A 21875-nucleotide genomic window follows, 5' to 3' on the forward strand; every position below is an offset into this window, starting at 1 on the left:
ACCCGTTTGGAACACCCTAGTTGCGTCTGCGCTTCGTTCACTTTCTATCTATGTATTTCATTGGGGTTTAAGAGACCATTCAGTGTACTGAATTATTGTGTTTATATTTTATTAAATTTAAATTTGCTGGAAAAAGTAATTTCTAATAAAGTTGATGTTTCTAGTCTGGAAGCATTTGAAACCACTTTTTACAAGTTGTCTAATACATTGCATCTAAGCATAAACATAGCAGCATTGATTTAAAAAGTTATGATATCGAAAATATTATTGTAGAAGCATTGACCAATCTTATATACCAATTAAATAATATAATAAAGGTGAAAACATCATTTATTAATCAATTATGTGCTCATTGATACATGTTAATTATACAGTCATTTATAAATGATATACTTTTAAGTTTTACCTTTCTTTATTCAGCATTATTACATACATAAAAGTTTTAAAATAATTCAGATTCGATCTTTCTTTAAAAAGTGATTTTGTTCTATTTCGAGTATACATTATTAAAATGTAAAATGTAAATAAATATGTACATACAATGTAATTTTAATTATTTAATGCACTTCTTTACTTATATCATTTGTACAACAAATAATTGTCAGAATTAATCATAGGTGAATTCTTTTCACCCCTTGAATCATAAAATATTTTTCACAAATTTTCATAAAATATTTATTGACAAAATATTTTTTCATTATACTCTAAACAATCCTAAATGAAATATGGCAAAAATACTATATAAAAAAGAATGGAATGTATTTTGGTATCATTTTCAAGACGCAAAAATCAGAATTGTTTATTTTAACAAATTATATTGTTACCTCTACCATTACTTAGTCTATATTTTAAATATCACTTTAAACGCACATTATGCTGAAATATTTTCCGTGACGACTATTGGTTGTATTCAACGTATTTAACTTATTATAACATAGGCTGACGTAGAGTACAGATTTTTAATATAATGTATAATCAAAATTAGAAGGCAAACAAGCAATTGTTCATATTCACCGGTTCATTATTATGTTGTTCTGACAGTTTTATGCTTACTTAAAAGTATCAAATTTATTTAGATAAAATGCAATAAACATGGACCAAAAAGTAAATCAATCAAATGCAAAATATGACTTTTTCCAATTTAATCCAACACGATTCTTTATAAAAAATTAATTTCTTCGTTCTTAAAGTCGATTTTAGAACAGCTAAAACCTGAAATATTGTTGGAAGTGTTAATTATACCGGGAAGTTCTTTAGATAAAAACTATATACTTTTAAGAAAAGAATAATTTTATATAATTAGTTTTTTATAGCTTGATACGTAGAGGTCATATGAAGGTCAAATTAATTTTTTTGAATCATAATTCATATAGATATTTTTTAATGTATTAATCAAATTACTCGTCACTCCCTGTGAAAGATTCATTAATTTGTTTATAACAAAAAGCACTAGTTCTGAGAAGATATTTCAATGAAAAAATTACGAAATGTTATTAGGATATCCACTTGCGATTGTTTTTTTAACACATGTTACTTTCTTTTAGAAGATGGTAAAATCTAATGAGTGGTATTTATCTGTACTATTTTATGTTATTATAATAATGTTGATTCACTTTATCTTTAGTGAAATAATAAATCTTATAAAATTTATTGGTGAGTGAACGGAATCATTAATTGCTGCGAAACAAAAGGTAGTAAATACGTATAGTAGTAAGAAATAAGAGATAATTTAGGAAACAAAATTTAATATTCCAATGAAGATTTTTTTAGTAAGGACGTACATTGTTAGATTATTTTTGTTTTTTCTAGAAATAATACTTTACAGAGGTTCGTTTACATGGAAAAATTACTATGACGGTCGTTACACTTACTTTCCTAGCACTTTGTACAGAAGTGTTAAATAAAAACAATTTATGTAAAAATGCAAACTGTTTCTTTTTATAAAATAAGGCTTACAAAATTTATAAGGACAAGTGAAATTAACGTTTTTTATGTTCTTTTTTTTTTTCATTTACTGTGTTAAACAATCAACTTAGCAATAAGTAAATACAAATAACATGAAAGTATCATAATATTATCTTTTTTACACGAAATTATTTTTAAATATGCATCTATTATAATTGGTATCATATAGCATACACTAAAATGTTATTTATATTACATTTTACATCTATTTTACTGTTCACAACATTTATTTTTATCACGTTATAAAATATTGTCATTTTTTACATCGAAATATAATAATTTGTCAACTTCTCAGTAAAATTCCTTTTCTTTGCACTAACTTACATATTTCTTTCCAAGAGAAAAATAACAAGTAGCAAAAGGTTTAATACAAAAAAATAATTGCTATAGAGCGGGGAAAGAACATTTTGTATTCAAAAGTGAAAAAAGTTCGTTTTAATTAACCAAGTTAATTTTATACACAATGCATTTTAGTTAATGTTGAAATATGAACAGCGACTACCTAGCTTAAAAATTTTCCGTTATTTAAATTTCTAGTTAAATTACATGTAACTTAAAAACGATAAGTCTCTTCAAGATTTGTTTTATAAAAATAATAAAACAAGTTTCCTACATAAAATTCTTTATGTAATTAATATTAAGTGATACCATTTTCAAAAATTATAATTTCCTTAAGATAAGAGAAAACTACATAGAAAAAACTTAAAACATTTCATTTTTTCTTATTTTCTATGTAGGTTGTGATCTTTTAATTTAATTAAAAATTACAATCGTGCATATATTTCATATAATATGTATTTTTTTTCCTTTTCAAATTTTAAGGTAATGGAAAATAAAATTAAACCAATTAAGTAAAAAATATTTTATTTTATACTTTTCTGAAATAAGAGTTTTGATTTATATTAAATAATATATGAATTAAATATCACTGAACTTGCTTCATATTAATACTTGCAGTTTGTATTTTGTTATGTCTAAACAATCTAAAACCTATATGTTATTTTGTAAAAAAATGTAAGTACAAGTACATAATTATACAAATAGTACAGTCATACGCAATAATAAGAATAACTTATGTAGCAAATTACAGATGGACGGAAAAATTAGATTCACAGTGATACATTCATATACATAATAGTAAAATTTTATAAACATATAGTAATGTAAAAGAATACCAAACGCAAATGTATACACGAATGATTTTTATTTTCGCCATGCGTGTTTATAAATTACTCAAGAAAATTTTATGCAGTTCCATCTGTATTTACTATAGTGACAAAAATTAGACAAATAAACCAAACATTGTAACAGTAGTAATTAAATTTACAGATTAATTACAGTCTTATTATAGAATAACACTTACAGATAAAATGCGTAAAAAAATTTTCACAGATATTATATACATTTAGTATGATATTTATCTTATGTTGAAGGTATCCAAAGTATGTGTAAAAATTAAGGAAAACAAATTAAGGTATATAAGCAAAATAAAATATATTAAAAATCAATTTTTATATAAATAAAACGTACGTTATATTTATTTTATAATTGATTTTTAGATAAATTTGAAGAATTGCTTGTGTTATTCTACAATAAGTGATTTGCTTATTATTAATAAGACTGTAAAAGTCTTGCTGTGTATCACATTTTGTACGATAGATAAATTCAACAATTGCAAGTCTTTTGTGAGTTATTTTATATTTATAACAATAATATGTCTACTATTCAACTCTTGGAGTTGGTATTTAAAATATATGCATATAGAGGCATATAAGTGGAAGAGTACGAGAAACATAATTTGACTGACTAATAAAGCATTATGCTGCATTCTTAATCTACTCTTAAAGTTGTATCATTATGATATGACCAACAAAATATAAATCATAACACGCATGTGATGATTTAAAGAATTAAGTTTCCTACATGTATCCATGTATCCCTACGTGTATTCTGAATTTATTCTGAGGTATCGCAATATTTTTTATATCAAAATTTCTATCAAAAAAAGTTCATATAAATGTAGTTATCATTTTTTTATTCAATTAAAAATAACACTTACACCTTCATAGATACTATGAAGTATGCTATCTTATTTATGCAATATAATATCTGAAATAATCTAAGTTTACATTTGTAAGTATATTGGCTACTATCTCAGCTTATTGGTAACACATGATAATAATTTACTTTCAGTATGTATTTTACATGCTATTCATAAAAATATAGTTGTAATAATAAGATCTAATTATTCAACAGAGTCTTAATTAATATCATGTAAAATACAAGAAAAGAATCACATAGATCTTTTTTACTAATACAGTAGAGACTGTAATGAAAATGTAGAATAATGCAACTTACTGAATACTTTAGTTCTGAAAGTGTATAATTGTAGTAACTGAATCATAATACTATAAGTAGCATAATTTTACACATAAGCACTAAATATGTGCAGAAAAAGATACACTCTTTTATACCTGCTTAAATACAATAATCATTTACACTGTATGTTCATAATTCAAGTATGAAATAACAAGTGAAGAAAAGCCATTTTAAAATACACTGCATTTCTTAGTTATCTTAAAAAATTCGTGTTTGTTATTTTCGAACTATGTAGTGTAAAAAATATATTTTAATAAAATCACTCTTCTGTTGCTATAGGTCACTTTATATAATATATTCAGTGCCTTAATAATATTAACTCAATTTACATGATATACAACTTATTTTTTACCTTGCACACGCTTATTAACAATATTCTTATTTACAATTGATTGATTCTTTTATATAGAATTTTTAAAATAATAATATACTTAGGTTTACAAAAGGTGACTTTGGGATTATTAATGATGCTTATTTATTAAATGAGTGACTGATGTAAATTATTTACAAATACTTTAACACAACAAATGATTTATAATCACATGTAATCAACTATCTACTATAATGCTTAACAATAAATAATTAGATACAATCATACATAAAGTATTTTGAAATATTGATATTGTCTTCTAGAAGAATGTTATTTTTTCATCTTTATGTTAGGTCACACGTCAAATAAGACAGATATCTCCTCTACATGAGTGCAATTTTTTATACAATTAAACTTTTAATAGATCTTATCTTCATATGATGATATTAGAATAGGAGGTAAGATGAACAGCTATGCACTCTTCATATAAATATGTCAGGAGAACACGCGTTTACTCTATTCCTAAACAAAAAAAAATATGTACGTTTATCATCTTCCAACAGAAATAATTTTTTTTTATTTGGTAGACTATTTACAATCAATTCTCATTGAGAATTATAAGTAAGCAGAAATAATATTCAATTAAATTTGTGAAATAACATGAACTGTTTCTAACTTCATCATAAGTAAATATTATTAAAAAAAATAATTTAGTATTTTATTCAATATTTGTTAAATGATTTTGAACTGTATCAGTTACCACTTTTCTTAACAATTTCTTTTAACAATTATTTCCGATTTCTGCTATATACAGGTATCCTCCGTCTTTCATACTACACGAATTTGGTTAACGCGGTTCGAGAAATTGGGAAATCTAACTGTCTTATAGAATGGAATGTAATGGAAATTTGTAAGTGCAAGCACCATTATTCGATATTTTTCTTTCGAGCAAACATGCGTCTTGTTTCAGATTTACATATGGAATCTTTAAATAGTGAAATTTTTAATTCATTTTTAGTTCGTAAAGTATTAATCCTTTGCATTCGAAAGATATTCGCAATAAGAAAGCTTTTCTAGTAAACAATCGATAATATTTTTTATGACTGACATAAACAGAAATTATACATAAATTAACGAAGTTCAGAAGACAATTTTGCAAGAAAAAAAACTCCTTTGTTTAATGGTGTTTGGCAGTGATGGAGATTATATAATATTAATATGTAATATTTTCAATTAATTATTGATTATTTTAACAAATATATTTCTCTTAGTTATGAAAAGAAAATTGTATATTTCTGTTAATTTTTGGAACCTATTTTGTTTCGCATAACATGGGTTTGAACATGGCAACATCTTTTCGTAACCCAACTACCTTGTTATACGGAGGATACCTGTAATGCTTTAACTACTTTTGAAGCTGTTACAATGCTACATAATATGTATGTATTGTGTATATACTAGAGATCGTAATTAATATATTCGTACTTCAGTCTATGTAGTTTCTAATACGTGAGTAAACTCGTGTATCAAACTATACGAATATACATGTATTAACATATTCATATTTTATACAGTGAAACCTTTATATTTGTCCGTCCTTATATTCGTAAAACCCAATATTCGTCATATTCATTCGGCAAGAAAATGCTTCGATATTCGTTCAAAAATCCGATGTTCCTTACCAAAAGATTTTTACTGCATGGTCGCTCTAGACCTATGCCGTCTGTTTTATAGAATACATCTCTGAATACACCTCTGAATACACATCTCTTAGTATATTTCCTTGACCTTGCATGTAGATATTTTCTGGACCTACAATTCTTAAACCTATTTAAGGTGATCTAATACGCGCTATGCTCTTCAAGTAGTCACTTGTTTCTCATTCAGCTTTGGCTAGCATCTTCTTAATTCTCAAGTCCTAATATTTGTAAGGAAGGAGAGTGTTCGGAATTGGTTGTTTCGGAATCGGGTGTTAGATTACCAACGATACGTCAAGAGTAAGAATGAAAAGAACGATACGAAATGAACATGTTCAAAACAGGAGGCGAGTGATGAACAAACCATTTGAGTTTATTGTCATAAAACGCAATTAAATTAAGATAACTAAGATAACAAAAGAACTTAAACTAATATTAAATGCCGAAAGGCAGTGAAAGAGAGTACGAGTACGTACAACGATTAAGTTTAACAATTAAGATCATTTATTGACCCGATTCGAGGCTGAGAACAGATTATTTCCTGTTTCATTAATTCTTATAAAAGAAAGTCTACTTTATATTCCTCCGTTCTTTCAAGGACGGATTAATGACGAAAATAGACGTTCCATCGTATTTCGTATGATTATTAATATGTATATAACAAAATACCCCACTGTTTAAGCACATTTACGCAAGTAATTCGCAAAACAAATATATGATATTCTAGGTTGCAGATAGTAATAAAAACGAACATAATTTTGGTATAAAAAGAATTAATTTATTAACATTTTCTGACAACAGACGGTTCCCTTTTATCGTAACAATATTTCCAGCATGCTTGAAAAATATCGTTCTGATACAATCGATATTGCTGATATCATTAAATTTTTTTAGCAAGTTTTGAAGTTGTTGGATAGGTATTTATTTATGCTTGCCTTCATCATTTATACAGGACGAAACCGACATTATATTGTTTTTTATTATTACTTGCAACCTAAAATATCACATATGCATTCTTTTCGCAAATTGTCTGCATAAATGCAGATACAAACATACAATGCATTCAAATACAAAATCTGAATATGTTAATACATATGTACTCGTATATCAAAAATTACGCGGATTAAAACAGATATTTATTTAATTACATATATACACATGTATCTTTAATACACATTTGAAACCATTACATTTAGTATATCCGCGCTTCCAATATGTGTAGCGCTGTACCTAATGTTTCTTTGTTTACAAAAGAAAACAAATAATAGATCTAAAAAACATCTTAATATAAAATGAAACGTTTATAATACAAACAAATGTTTCGAACATTTTAAGCATTTGTAGTATAATCATAGCCTGCTTTTTAGGCTATATAAAATATGTGGTTATATAAAATATATTTGACATACATGTCATAAAGCATCATACAATTATTTTAAATTAAAAAAATATGAATAATTATTTAAAAATTAAATATTACTTCTGAATTTTTCATATTATTTACAAAATTTGGTTGTGTTATTAAATTATATTAATGCTTCTATTTAAAAGATATCATACTTAATAAATAATAGACTGATAATAAATTATGAAATATTATGTAATGAAACATAAAAACAAAAAGGGGACTAATCGCAGCAACAATACTGTACATTCATTTTGAAACTTGTTTGAAAGCATATCGAATCCATTAAGCTTAAAAATATTCAGTTTTAAAATTAATGATACACATAATTGCTACTAATCTATAAATATTTATATTTTGTAAATTTAAAAGAAATATTTAATTTATAGAAATATTTATTTGGAGTAATTTTATTTTTGAAACCATTGGAAACTTTTAGCTAGTTGTAACTATGCAATTAATTATTTAAATATAAATAATAAACATTTATACAAATATATTAATTATATTATTTTTACGTCATGAGATTATAATGGGGAAAAATAATATTCTTTCATTTAGTTACAACACGATCGCTATAATAAGATTATAGGTATGTAATAACAAAATAGAGGAACGTAGATATAATTGTAAAAGAATATGAATTATAAATAAATTTGTTGATTATGCATTTAAATATATCTCACTATATTATAAAATGTACTACATTTGATGAAAAATTAATATTTATTTTGTACTTTCAAGTTTTTTTAAAGCGAAATATGTTTAATATTTTCATGTATACAAGAATTGCAATATGAAATAAATATTTAAAATTATTAATCATTCTTTGCGTCGTATAACGTGAAAATGATATTATTAAAAAAATGAATCAACTATTTAAATGCTAAACATTAACATATATATTTGTATCTTTAGAAATGATAAAATATTTCCTAATATTACAGATCATTTATCATAATCAAAATCAATTGTATTGTTTTCCTTAATACTTTTTATGCGTGCTACGACAAAAAAGTTTCTGGATGAATGTGTTACTGTAAATCTAAACTACATACATTTATTTAATTCGAGAATTTTTATGTTTCTAATTATTTAAGAAAATAGTTAACAATAATATTCAAAATATCCAATACACTTAATTTCAAACAACTCAAAAATACTAGCACATTGCGAACTTAAGCAGTTGAAATGTTACAATATCAAAATTATGTGTAAGTATTATGTTTCTAAAAGATGTAGAATATGCGAATTATGTACATGTTGTAAGGTATAATTTTTATACTATAAAATATGTTCTGTATTTGTTACGGCCAAATTAATTTTATGGTTTACCTTGCGACCCTGTCTTTTAGATGTCTTTCGCGAAACTTTTGACTCCCTGGTATCTTGTACTTGTTTATTGAGACCAAGTCTAAAACGCACAGGCACCTTTGAATCTAGAGTACTTTCATCTGTGAAAAAAACACAGATATATATTTATATAAAAGATACACAAAATGAAAACAATTTATATATTTGTTTCTTTTTATATTATTACTTACCATTATAATATACTATTAGTGTATCTAAATATATAAACCATGTAAATATACTATACAAATGTTCATGCAAGGAATGTTTCAATCTATACATGTTAATTCTTATAAAATTTTGCATAAATATAAAACATAATGAAATATGTAAAAAATAATTATTTCTCCAAAAAATGTAATTTTAAAGTAGTTAAGTCTATCCTTGGTGTTTTCCTTTCCTAAATGCAATATCAATAATCATAGAACTAATAGTTAAAAAAATAAATTGCATATATGAAACTTACTTATTAACATATCAAACTCAATAAAGTAATAACGTGATTAAAAATATCTTCTTAGTTATTGAATTTTAAAAATATGCCTATGTAGTATCCTTATTCAGCATGAGTTTTTAATTGTCTACGTACTAAGCTTTTCCATAATAATTATAGAACATATTGAAAACAAAACATAACAGAATCAACATATACAGTCTATAAACTGTTCAAAATATTGAATACTTTGAAGAAATTGATTAAAGTTTGTGTGTATGTACAAAACTAAAAAAATTAATTTACTTCGCTAACGTAACAAAATGACAAAAATATTCATCTGTACCTTTGGAATCTATCTAAAATGTATTTGTATCATTAGAAGATGACCAGTATAATTAAAAATATATTTGTATTTTCTACATCTAGAAAATTATGTGACCGATTCTAATTATTTCGAGTTCCTAATCCTCTGGATTCTAAAAAATTCAAATATGTGTTGCTTTATTTATGTTTTGTAGAGTTGACTTAAAAATTTCAAATAATATCATAGCAAAATGTATCATTTCCGTAATCTACATCACGGAACAAGTAAATTTTGTTCAAGACGTCTTTTTTAAGCCATTTATCCAAAATTAAAACTTTACTATTTTGTAAATATGTACGTACATAAGGACTTTCTAACGTATACTAGGAAAACGAAATAGGATCAAGAAATTTAATGATTGGTTTTAACACTTTACCGATCGATAGCCGATTAATCAACATTTTGTCGCCGACAATTTTTCTCATTATTTGAGCAGTAATTTGTTATTTAATACTAAGGTACCTTGCTCAGTTGCGTCAGTTGCGTTGCTTTGTAAGCACCCACAGTTTTATACCAATTTGAAAAACTTACTATTCGCGATGAACGAAAAGAATGGTATTGGAGAGTCTAAACCGAAACAGAGGCAGTGCCAGGGAGAATCTGCGCCTGAGCTGCCGGTCGGACGTGCGTATGCTGTTAAACCGCTAGCGGTCAGTAAAGTGTTAACAAGGAAGTTTGAATAAAAAGATAGGCCAATGGAAAAACATGCTGTCCAAAATAAAATACGTTATTATGTTATGTGCACATATACGGGTGCAATCAGCAGAAGATACAAAATCGACTTTACAATACAAAACCGGCAATGTCAGCATTACACATCGTTCCGCTACCTGGTATAGTCCGAAGAAATAAATGAATAGCAAACGTAGACCAATAATATGAGCACAATTAACATTGCGCACCACTAGGTAAGCAGTAAGAAAAGGCGAATTTCGAACGCCCGGGGTGATCGCCTGTCTTTCGTCACCTTCAACTATGGAAAAGCAGGCGTCAAACTTAAGAGCGCTATAAATTAAGCCCTCATCCGCACGGTGTGTGAGCCAGCGGTCCTGACATCTTGCGATTGCGATTACCTGGGTTCTAAGAAGAGATAACAAAGCCACGTGAGGCTATCGGAAGCTATGCCCTCTCCCTCGCTAGAACACAGACCAGCGGGCTCTGACTTCCTGCGTGGCTGCGACACCGAGGATACGGAGGGTTACTACGGACGAATGTAAAAGCAAAACCACGCAAGTTCATCATTTTCCGAGCTTATAGAACGTGCTGTAAACAGATCTACTGTGAATTCGCTTTTAGTGCTTCGTACAAAGCAGTAATAGGAATTATTATTTCTTTGGAAACTTTGTCAGGCCTGAAATGGACATTGTAGACAATAATAAACTCACGTAGGCAGCGTCGCATTAAGTTGTTCCTGTTTTATTCATCTCAGTCATACCATTCCTTTTAAAACGAGGTATATATGTATCGGTATTGGATAGAGTGTATAAAAATCTCCAACTGACATTGCCCGAGCAAAGCCAATTCTGTCACTTCTGCCCTGCAGATTGCGCCCGTAACATATATAATTCTGCATTTTTTAGTAAACTAATGTTTTTTAATTGCCAGTTCAGAAATAAGAGTGCGATATGTAAGACATCGACATATGAAGAATAAGTGAACGTACTGATATTTATATCCCATCCGTTTAACTATAATGCGGTATCGAAACAATTCTGTTCAGAATACAGAAAGATATTTGCATATTATCATTTATATTCTACCTATGCCATCAGTTCACATTCAATACTATTTTCCCTTTTATCCAATAAATGAAACTTATCCTATCTTATTATTACATAAAAATAATAAAAAACATCGTATTTTGTATTCGAAATATTAAAACAGAGAAAAATCTATAAAGAGTATTTAACAGTATCTAAAGTATCAAATTAGATTTAGTCACAAATCAAATACTATTTGAATAATTATACTGATTTAATTGAAAATGACCAAATACTTGAACAAAATATCAAAGATAGGTACAGAAAAATATTTCGGAAAAAAGTTATAATATATCACGAAACATAGATCATGCTGATTTTCACAATTATCGGAGATGGATAACTGATTCATTTTGTATAGAATGACGAACAGTTCTTTTTTTATGAATATTATGAAATCATGTTTATGAATATTATGGTGACATACAAAATAAAACGACATTATTAAGAATATGTATAACACATTAAACAAAAATTTGTGAAACTAAATCTAATCAAAAACTAACTTATTTACACACCGATTATATTATGAACTAAGAAAACCATTAAACATTTTCATAAGTAATCAGTATCTATGTGAAAATACATACTAGAATGATATTTTAAATTTGTTTCATATATATGCATACTAATTTGTAACATACGCACAATATTATTCTTTTATAAACTAAAAAAAATATTATTTTTCAGATAAAGTGAAACACGAAATTTATAATATATTTTATATACAATTTTTTGACTTTGGTACCTAATTAATACTTTTATGATCTTCTTTCAAAATGGACAATTTTTTACTTAAGACCATGTATATACAAAAATTTGCAATATAATAAGTAATAGAAAAAAAAAATAATAATAATAAGTAGTATAAAAATATACGCACCTTCAGAATCGTGTATGTCAGATATTGACCTATGAAGAACCGTAACCCGTCGAACTTCTTTTTGATTAGCTACAAAATGAAAATATGTGAATTAAGAAAATAAATTTAAATATTATATCAAATTAAGGAACGTTTATATTAATTTATAAGAAAAAATTATTGATGTACTTCTAATATTGAAATTTGTTTTTTTTTAGTGAAATGGTACTATTTACAGATGTTTGATGTCAAATTTTTAATAACTGATATAATGAAGTATGTTTTGAATAATTGATATAATTTGTAATTTAATTTGTAAATTATACATTATATCAAATATCATAAAAAATCATGGTAAACAAAACTTTTTAAAGGGTAAAGTATGTCAAAATCAGTTAATAAAATTTCGAATCGATAGCTTAGTTAACTTTTATCCCATAGATATATACGTATATAAAGTTCCTAAATGTTTACACCTCTAAATATTACGCCCTACGTTATTATGTCAAAAATGCATATAATAATATTATTATCATTAATATTCATATCATTATGATATTTCATTGGGATTTTCACTATATTAAGGCACAAGTAACAAGAGAAGTTTGGCAATATTCATGTACAACAATTTATAAAGAACTGGCTGTTACCCGCGACATCGTCCACGTAGAACTGACATGAATTTGACTTAGCGATTCTAGATTATTTACAGTCGTTTGTAATGAAAATCAATATAGTAAATAGTATTCGAGAAATATTTGTAGGAAATGACTATCGGCTGTCGACCGAGCAAGGCGCAACCATACTATGGAAACCAAGTTAATCAAACTTGAGTCGCATTTATGTTCATTGTTCGGTTCTCTGAAGAGCAAGAATAATAAAATATAGTCTATCTCCATCTAGAAGAAATATAATTTCCAATAATGAAAGAATTATCCAAATCGGTTAAATAGTTTATGCGATTACTTCTGACACACACACATATGTAGGTACCTATGTACAGACCTTCTCTCTTTATAATATCAGTGTAAATTCGTATAAATAATATAACATTTATATTTGTATAAGAATTTTGTTCATTAGCTTGATATCCATTTCTTTCAGAGCATCATGATATATTGAACTATGGTTTCTTTTAAAACAAAACACATTCGTGACTTCATTGCTCAACAGAAGTGTAACCATTTAGAGGAAATTCAAATGATACAGCTTTTGCCATATAAGTTTAATAGAAATTAGAAATTTTCATCTATTACTTACTTTTTTCATCCGCTTTAACTAAATGTCTTTGATTCACTTTTGCATTACTTTTGACAACTCTGAAAAAATGATCACATTTTCATATCAAAAATATGTTAAAAATTTCAAAATGATATATATTAAGAAGAAAATATAGATATTTGCTCTATACACATATGTATAGTATCACTTATAACTATGTAAACATACTTGTTAAACTGTCCATATAATAACAAAGCAAATTGAAGAGTTTCTTGTTTACTTTTGATAATAAATAAATGTGTATGTATTTCATTAGAAAAACAGAAATGTAATATAAAATAAAAGCAGTATTAAAAAAAAATGTACATTTTATTTAATTTAATTATGAAATATTTCAGAAAAAACTACTTGTTATTTATATGTATAATACAAAAATATATAATGAAGTTAAATTTCTCAGAGATTTTGCATAATGTATTTTCAAATATATGTAATTAATCTTTTCTCAGTTATCATAATTACGCAACACTTCAATATGTTTAGCAATATTTCATGTCAGTAAAACTACATTATGTTAATCTTAATTTATCAGATATAGACATGTATTTTTCATAAATATACTACTTCTCAAGAATATTTATACACATCTTTTTGTAAGTAAAAGTTTAAAAAATATACAAGATGTCCTATGGAAATAAAGATAATTAAATACCTTGAAAAATATAAAGAGATATGGAAAAATATTTTGGACCAAAATTATAGGACATGAAAAATAACTTATAATGCTACTATTTATTTGACTTGTGACAACCTTAAAAAACTGCAGAAAAGTCATAATTAAATTTTAAAAGACTTATATTTTTTATTGCATATTCTTGTACCTAATACTGAAACATTTCCAAAACATTACTCATTACTATCTTGCACAAACCATATTTTCAAGATATCAACTTTTAAATTTCATACCATCATGAGTATCACTCTATATAGACCACAAGAAGATTGTCCAGTCTGACTTCTTACATCATACATAACTACTTCAACATAACATAACTGCTAATAACATATTAACTTTGAAAATTTATATCTTAAGAATGACTTACACAAAAGACTCAAGTAGGTAGAAATTTGAAAACACTCCAATATTGGGTATAGTAATATACAATAACAAAGTATATGTTTCCATAACGTTCCAAGATAATCATAAATTCAAATAAATATTGACATCATCTGCCTTTCTTAACATCTAACTTTCATCGGAAATATTTTTCCGCATTTTTCATATTTTCGTAAGATATTTAATTATATCCATTCAAACTAAATATACTATTAGAAGCTTTTAACTTTAAAAAAAAAATAGAAAGATTTTATGTTTATGTAGTAGAAAATTTAATTCATATAGTATATCATAAATACTTACTCATTAACAACTCCCTTAAAAGCAGATTGTACTAATCTCGCAGATTGAATTGGCACTGTCCTATTTAATCTTTCTGCTCGTCTTCTACTTAACTCGGTTCGTAAATCACTTTCTTTGTCAACTACTAGATCTTCAAAAATGGCATCCATATCCTCACTTGATCCATCCGAAATAACATCTTTACGCTTCTTACACTTCTTATCTTTTCCAATACGTTCAGAAAGAGGAAGTTCATTTTTTAATTTTCCCACTTGATACAATTCCTTGTCGCGTTTCTTCTTCTTTTTTGAGGATCTTTCTTTTTCTAGATTTTGAGTTTCTAAATCCAAACATGAATTAACAGAACTCGTAATAGCAATAGGAGAAGCATTTTCTATGCTTTGTTCAAACTCTTCAAACTCGTAATGAGTATCTAAACATAAATCTGTTTCTTGAATATCATAATCCTCTGTGATTTTGTTAACTTTTCTTACTGTCTGAATATCTCCTTCTTCTAGCGATTCTACCTTCTTACTTATATTTTCTTTTTTATTTAATTTAATTTTTTTATTTGCATTAATTGGATCTATGGGCTTTGTAGATTCAAATTTTCTTCGCCTGGCTTCTAATACGGGATCATTAATTATATCAACAGTTTCTTTTTCTATCATAGTAGCATCTTCAAAACTTTCTTCTTTATGTTTTGTTTTTACACGATTTATTTCTGGAGATACCCTACTTTTAATTATCGGAGATGCTTCCTTGGCATATGATGGACTACATGTTCCATCTGGAGTAATAGATCGTGGTCCATGTTTTCGAGATAGTTCTTTAGGCGACCATCTTGGAGATCTTTTCCGTCTAGGAGATAGACGAGGTGAATTCCTAGGTGATGACCATGGTGATCTACGTGGAGATAATCTTGGTGACCTCGATCGCGGTGACATTCTTCGTGGTGATATTTTTGGTGACATTAAACGTGACGATCCTCTTCGAGGGGATAACCCAGGAGATTTTGATTTAGGTGATAATCTACGCGAAGGTGATATTCGTCTTGGAGATATTCTAGGTGATCTTGATCTTAGTGGTGACCTAGATTGAGGAGATAATCTCAATGGCGAAAATTTTGGAGAACGTGATCGTGCCAACTTTGGAGATTTAGTTATGGATATTTTAGGTGAACGTATTGGTCTAGGAGATCTGGAATGCGGCGAAAGTTTCGGAGATCTTCCTCTTGGAGACAGACATCTCTTAATAGGTGATCTTATTGGAGACTTATTTGGAGATCTACGTGGTGATAATCGTGGTGATCTTGATCGTGATGAAAGCTTAGGTGATCGTGATCGCGGAGAATAACGTACTGGAGACTTTCGAGGCGATCTATACCTAGTTATTTCTCGCTGAGATTTTTTTGACTGCCTACTAGGTGATCTTCTAGGAGATCTTCTAGGTGATTTCTTCCTTGACCGCGATCTTGGTGATAATGATCTACGTTTTTGTGAAATTCGATTAACTGTATGTGGAGATATAGATCGTCTTTCATTTTTTATGATGGTTGTTGCTGGTGCCGGACTATAACTTTCTTTTCGAATATTGCTATCTTCTGTTCTGTTTTTCTGGCTTATATTCCTATTTATCTCATCTTTTTTCATAGATTCTCTGTTTTCTTTTCTGTTACTTTTCTTTTCTTTCCTTTCGGACGGTTTATCAACATTCATTTCTCTTTCCATTTCATCCATTAAACGCTCTAAGCTATCTTCCTCTTCAAGATCAGCCATTATAATGATATCATCATCATCATCATTGACTCCACCTTGATCTTCCTCAGCCTTTTTTAAGTTTTCCACAATTTCTGTCTGATTTTCAACCATTGTGGATATTTTATCATCTACACTATCTTTCTTAACAGTTTCTGATTTCGTAACTGTATTTTTTTGTTCTTTATTATCTTCTTCATCGGAACCACTTCCATTATCTTTGAAACGATGAAATTTTGTTACTTCTAAAAATATTATTTTTATATAGTATTTAAGAGAAAACATAAAAGACATGACTATTATTTATATTAAATTATTTTTACATACCTGTAGAATAAGACTCAATATTGGGAACAATTTTTTCTACTGAACAAGCTAAATCAGTTTGCTGCAGCACAGGACGTTCATCTACAGGAATTATTGCTATCAAATTTGGATTACGTGGACTTTGATAATATACATTCTGTAAACAATATGTGATATTTAAATAAAATTCATAGAATATTTGCTAATAAAAAAACTTAACTTCATATATAATCTAAATATTTGTAATAAAAATTTAATCTATATTCTTTTGTTTATAATTGTATTTATTGCTACCGTTATTTAAACTATTATTCAAACTACTTATGTCTCTCATATTGTAAACAACAAATACTGAAATATTCATTTTGATTAATAGTTCTCGACTTCATAAACTAAAATTTCATCAAAATTCAAGATCAAATATTGTGTATATTATATTAGATTGTATGTTTGGAGCATTGGTAGAGAGCGTGGTGTTGTTTGGAGCAGAGGTATGGGGCTGGAACATGGAAGAGAGACTAGATAGGATAAAAAGAAGATACGTGAAATGGATCTTAGGTTTAGATATGACAACACCAAGCTATATACTGATAGAAAAGTGCAAGCTAGAAGAAATCAAGGAAAAAGCATTAAAAAGAGCAGCAAGGTACGAGGAGAAAACCTTAGAATCGAAAAAGGAGCTGGTAAAAGAGTGCATAAAGGAAAGAGAGGAAGGGAAAAGAGCAAGAAAGAGAAAGAAGGAACTAGAAGAGGTGAAAAATGGAGGGACACAGAGGGAAGCAAGAAAAGAGCAAGAAAGGTTGATAGTAGACCAAATTATAGAAGAAAGAAGGAAGAAAGAAAAAGAAGAGAAGGGAAAAAGGATAAGGGAATCCAAATATAACAGACATTACAGAAAAATAACCGAAGATGAGATACCAAAGTACTTGCAATAGTTTTTAGTTATTAGTTTTAGCTGTGAGAAATAAGAATAAGCTAAGGAAGTGCAATACAATAGAGTAGGTAAGAGGGGAGATAGATATATAAGGAGCAAAATAAGTGTAAGAAATGCAAATTGAAAGTTTGTCCAAAGCCGAAAGGCACGGACTAAAATAAATAATAATAATATATTAGATTGTAATTTGTATCATAATGAAACAAATTTCAATTTTTAAAAGTAACAATTATCTGTAATATAATCAAAAAAAGACTTCAAAATAAGTCAAGGTAATAAGGACTTTGAAAATGAATTGAGCTGAGTTAAGCAAAGACACATAGAGATATCTGCTATCTGATATAACAAATTTCACTAAAAATATCAAAAGTTATGTGCAATTGAATTATATTCATGGTATGTATTTTAAATAAAAAAAATTATAGTATAAGTATGCATTAAACAATAATTTTGTAAGAACTTCATAACATGTCATGTTATTAAAGATATTTTTATATATAGAAAAATTATATTTTGTATTGTTTGTATATAAACAATATAAACAATGTATAATTAAATTAGTTTTTTATTAAGTTATAATATTATGATTAGACTGCAGATTTTTATGCATTTATAGAAAATTTTAAAATGTATATGCAAAGAATATATATAATACTGAAAACAGAACACTCGTCATAATATTTAGTAGATGAAACATATCTCTGCATAGGTATCACTTCTTTAGTTATGTTCAATGTTACGCTACATAGTGTTGAAGGAGGCTAAGGGAAAAAAGTGAGGATCAGGGTAAGGGTGAAAGCATGAAAATTTGAGGAGGAGGTAAAAAGGAAGGTGAAAAAGAGTCTAGTGAAAGAATCCCTTCATGGAGGAAAGAGAGGAATACCTGAGAATGAAGAGGATTAACACAGTAAGAGTACAGTTAAGAAGGAAAAGAGAGGAAAGCATGTCAAGGAAATTAAAAGAAAGATACGAAAACAGGTGCAATACAAAGATTATGCAATTAAAATATAACCAAAGATACAAGTATATAAGGACTGTGCAACTGCCCAAATACTTAAGTAGAGAAGGAAAAGAAGAAAGTCAGCAATTGCTGGCACAAGTAAGATGTGGATTGATGGAGATACGGAACAGATACTGGAAGGAAACTGAAAAAGGTGAAAATGCGAAAATAAGTGCGAGGAAGTAGAATGGAGGATCAGTACATGGAAGATAGTAATGAAACAACCCACAAGGCTATAGACTGGGTAAGGAAGTTGAATAAAAACAAGCAAGAAAGAGCAAGGAGAGAAGGGTATCTAGGGCAATAGGCTAATTTAGAAATGTGATGTAAAAGAATTTAATAGAAAATGACGAATTAATTTAGAAATATGCGTGTAAATGAATCAAAAAATTCTATATTAATACTCCAAAAATAAAAAAATTTATTATCATACCATCCTTTTTTTAAAAAAAATAATCGATATTTTAGATAATTTTGAAAAATATCTAAAAAAGAATTCTAATCCAGAAAAATTCACCTGTATATGAAATAAGTTATTACTAACTAACACTGATGTTTTTAAAATTTCAAAAACTATTTTACAAAAAAATGTTTTTTAACATTTATTATATATGAAATATTTGTAAATAATTCTTTCATAAGATTTGTAAAACCTTCTATAGTTTTTATAAAACTGATACATTTAATTATTTTGTAATAACAGTTATATATACATATATTGAAAGCATTAATTTAAAACTAACAAAATAAACCAATATTATTTGATATACATAGTTAAAGCATAATATTTAAATATTATACCTTTAGTATATTTAATATTCTATCATATGAAACTTTGTACACAAAACTACCTAAGTATACAAAACTTTATATATTCGATTGTAATATAAATAACTCTGGTCAAATAAAGAAAAATATTCAGTTTAATCGAATTGACTTATGTTACAACCTAAAGTTGTCTTCTAATAATAATAAACTTCAAAACATAATCTTATTCAATATTTTTGCTTTTTGCAAGATTTTAAAAGGAATTTACATAAAAGGAGCATATACATTACATTATTTCAAAATTAGAATATTTAAATTTTAAATAATCTATTCTTTATAAAATTTTTATAAGACATATGTTATTCTTTGTTCATAATCTTATATACATAATTGTATTAATAACATAATATTTCTTTTTAATTACTAATTAATCAAAATTAAAAACATTAATATTATTTTTGTATAAATATCAATTTACAAATGTAAAAAATATTATATAACATGAAAGATACTTTTCTATCTTCTATTTTATATAAAAAATTTCCATTTTCCTGTAATGGATAATAACATCAATAATGACTGGATAAAACATATAGAAACCTCTATTGTCTTAGGTAGATTTTAGATAAATTTCACAGTAAAAAATTTAAAATGACTTGATAAACGATATAAATTAATATTTATAAATTATTTTATCTCAACGCACATTGCTAAAAAATATATAGCAGCTGATTGCTAAAAATTAGATACAGTCAGATTAGGGCTAACAAAATTTCTAGAATGTTAATTCTTGAGTATTATAGGTATAATTAAAAACTTACGCCATTCTGTCGCTGTTGCATTCGGTTATGAAAATATCCTCTTCGTAAAGGCCGTTGACCTTTATATGATGTATGAGATGTTTGTATTACATCTGAAATAGTTTTCTGTGGTGGGGGTTGCTTTTTATTATGTACAGTGTCTTTAGTCCTTAATGATTGAAGAGCTGCAAGTCTTAAAGCTTCCAAATCTTCATCATCCTCATCATCATTCTTTGTATTTTGTTGGGAAGGTATAATCATCTACATGAAACAATAAATTTAATTTCAATATATGAAACACACATCTAAAATTTTTCAATAATAAACATAATTACATAATTTTATAATTACATATTTTATTACATATTACTCTAAACATTAAAAATAAAATATAACGATACCATTATTATATATATCAACATAATAAAATTGTTTACACAAACCATTTCCTAACAAACAGTAATTAAACGAAATTATAATAAACAGTACTTCCTTTACAATATTTTTTGATGATATATATATAAACAAGTTTAGTCACTATCGAAGCAAAAAACATTATAAATTAATTTATGCATTATTAATTTTTAAATAATTTTTGGGTATCAATTACATATAGTTTGTGACGACGTTATATACATTATACATTCAATTAATAATTAAATAATAAATTATGTTCATTTATTAATTATTATAATATATTTGTGCTTACCTTTTGACGATAATCCATTTTATCCAAGTTGTAATTGTAGAAAAATCTGTAGTTGACACCAGTAACACGAAGGTCCAGCAATTGCATTAATAACTTTATACGTTGCGCGTAGAATATGATTTTATCTTACAAATAATCACAATTTGTATTACAAGTACATCGCAAAATTAAGCATTCCTTTTCATCAATCTTTTGATAATTATAAATCCTACGGACAATGTTGCACACTTTGTTACCCCCCACCACATATAAATAAAAATGGCGTGAGCGCTCATAAAATCAAAGGTCTTCGATCTATAACATATTACACGATGTACGACCAACTATAGATTTCTGATTCCCTATTAAGCTCATTTTCATTAATTTTATGTAATGTTTTCATAAAAAATTATAACTTTTTTCTTCAATAGAAATATAGTTAGTACTATATAAATTATGAAATTATTAATC

At 26.8% G+C, this 21875-nt stretch overlaps 1 protein-coding gene across 3 annotated transcripts; it reads right to left on the reverse strand.

Moving 5' to 3' along the window:
- Positions 1 to 3983: 3983 nt before the first annotated feature.
- LOC122572429 (neurofilament heavy polypeptide-like) lies at positions 3984 to 21702 on the reverse strand. Of its 3 annotated transcripts, XM_043737376.1 has the most exons (8): positions 21426 to 21700; positions 20738 to 20977; positions 17236 to 17371; positions 15173 to 17153; positions 13792 to 13850; positions 12553 to 12621; positions 9092 to 9210; positions 3984 to 5176 (listed from the first exon to the last, which is right to left on the reverse strand). In XM_043737376.1, the coding sequence occupies exons 1-8, from the start codon at positions 21510 to 21512 to the stop codon at positions 5171 to 5173; spliced, it is 2697 nt and encodes an 898-aa protein (XP_043593311.1). In that variant the 5' UTR covers positions 21513 to 21700; the 3' UTR covers positions 3984 to 5170. The 3 variants fall into 3 exon arrangements, with proteins under 3 accessions (XP_043593311.1, XP_043593310.1, XP_043593308.1); XM_043737375.1 differs by lacking the exon at positions 3984 to 5176 and having other exon boundaries at positions 8518 to 9210; positions 15173 to 17126; positions 21426 to 21702; XM_043737373.1 differs by lacking the exon at positions 3984 to 5176 and having other exon boundaries at positions 8520 to 9210.
- Positions 21703 to 21875: the final 173 nt, after the last annotated feature.

The sequence above is a fragment of the Bombus pyrosoma genome, linkage group LG11 (assembly GCF_014825855.1).
Source record: "Bombus pyrosoma isolate SC7728 linkage group LG11, ASM1482585v1, whole genome shotgun sequence".
In the NCBI taxonomy this organism is placed as follows: domain Eukaryota; kingdom Metazoa; phylum Arthropoda; class Insecta; order Hymenoptera; family Apidae; genus Bombus; species Bombus pyrosoma.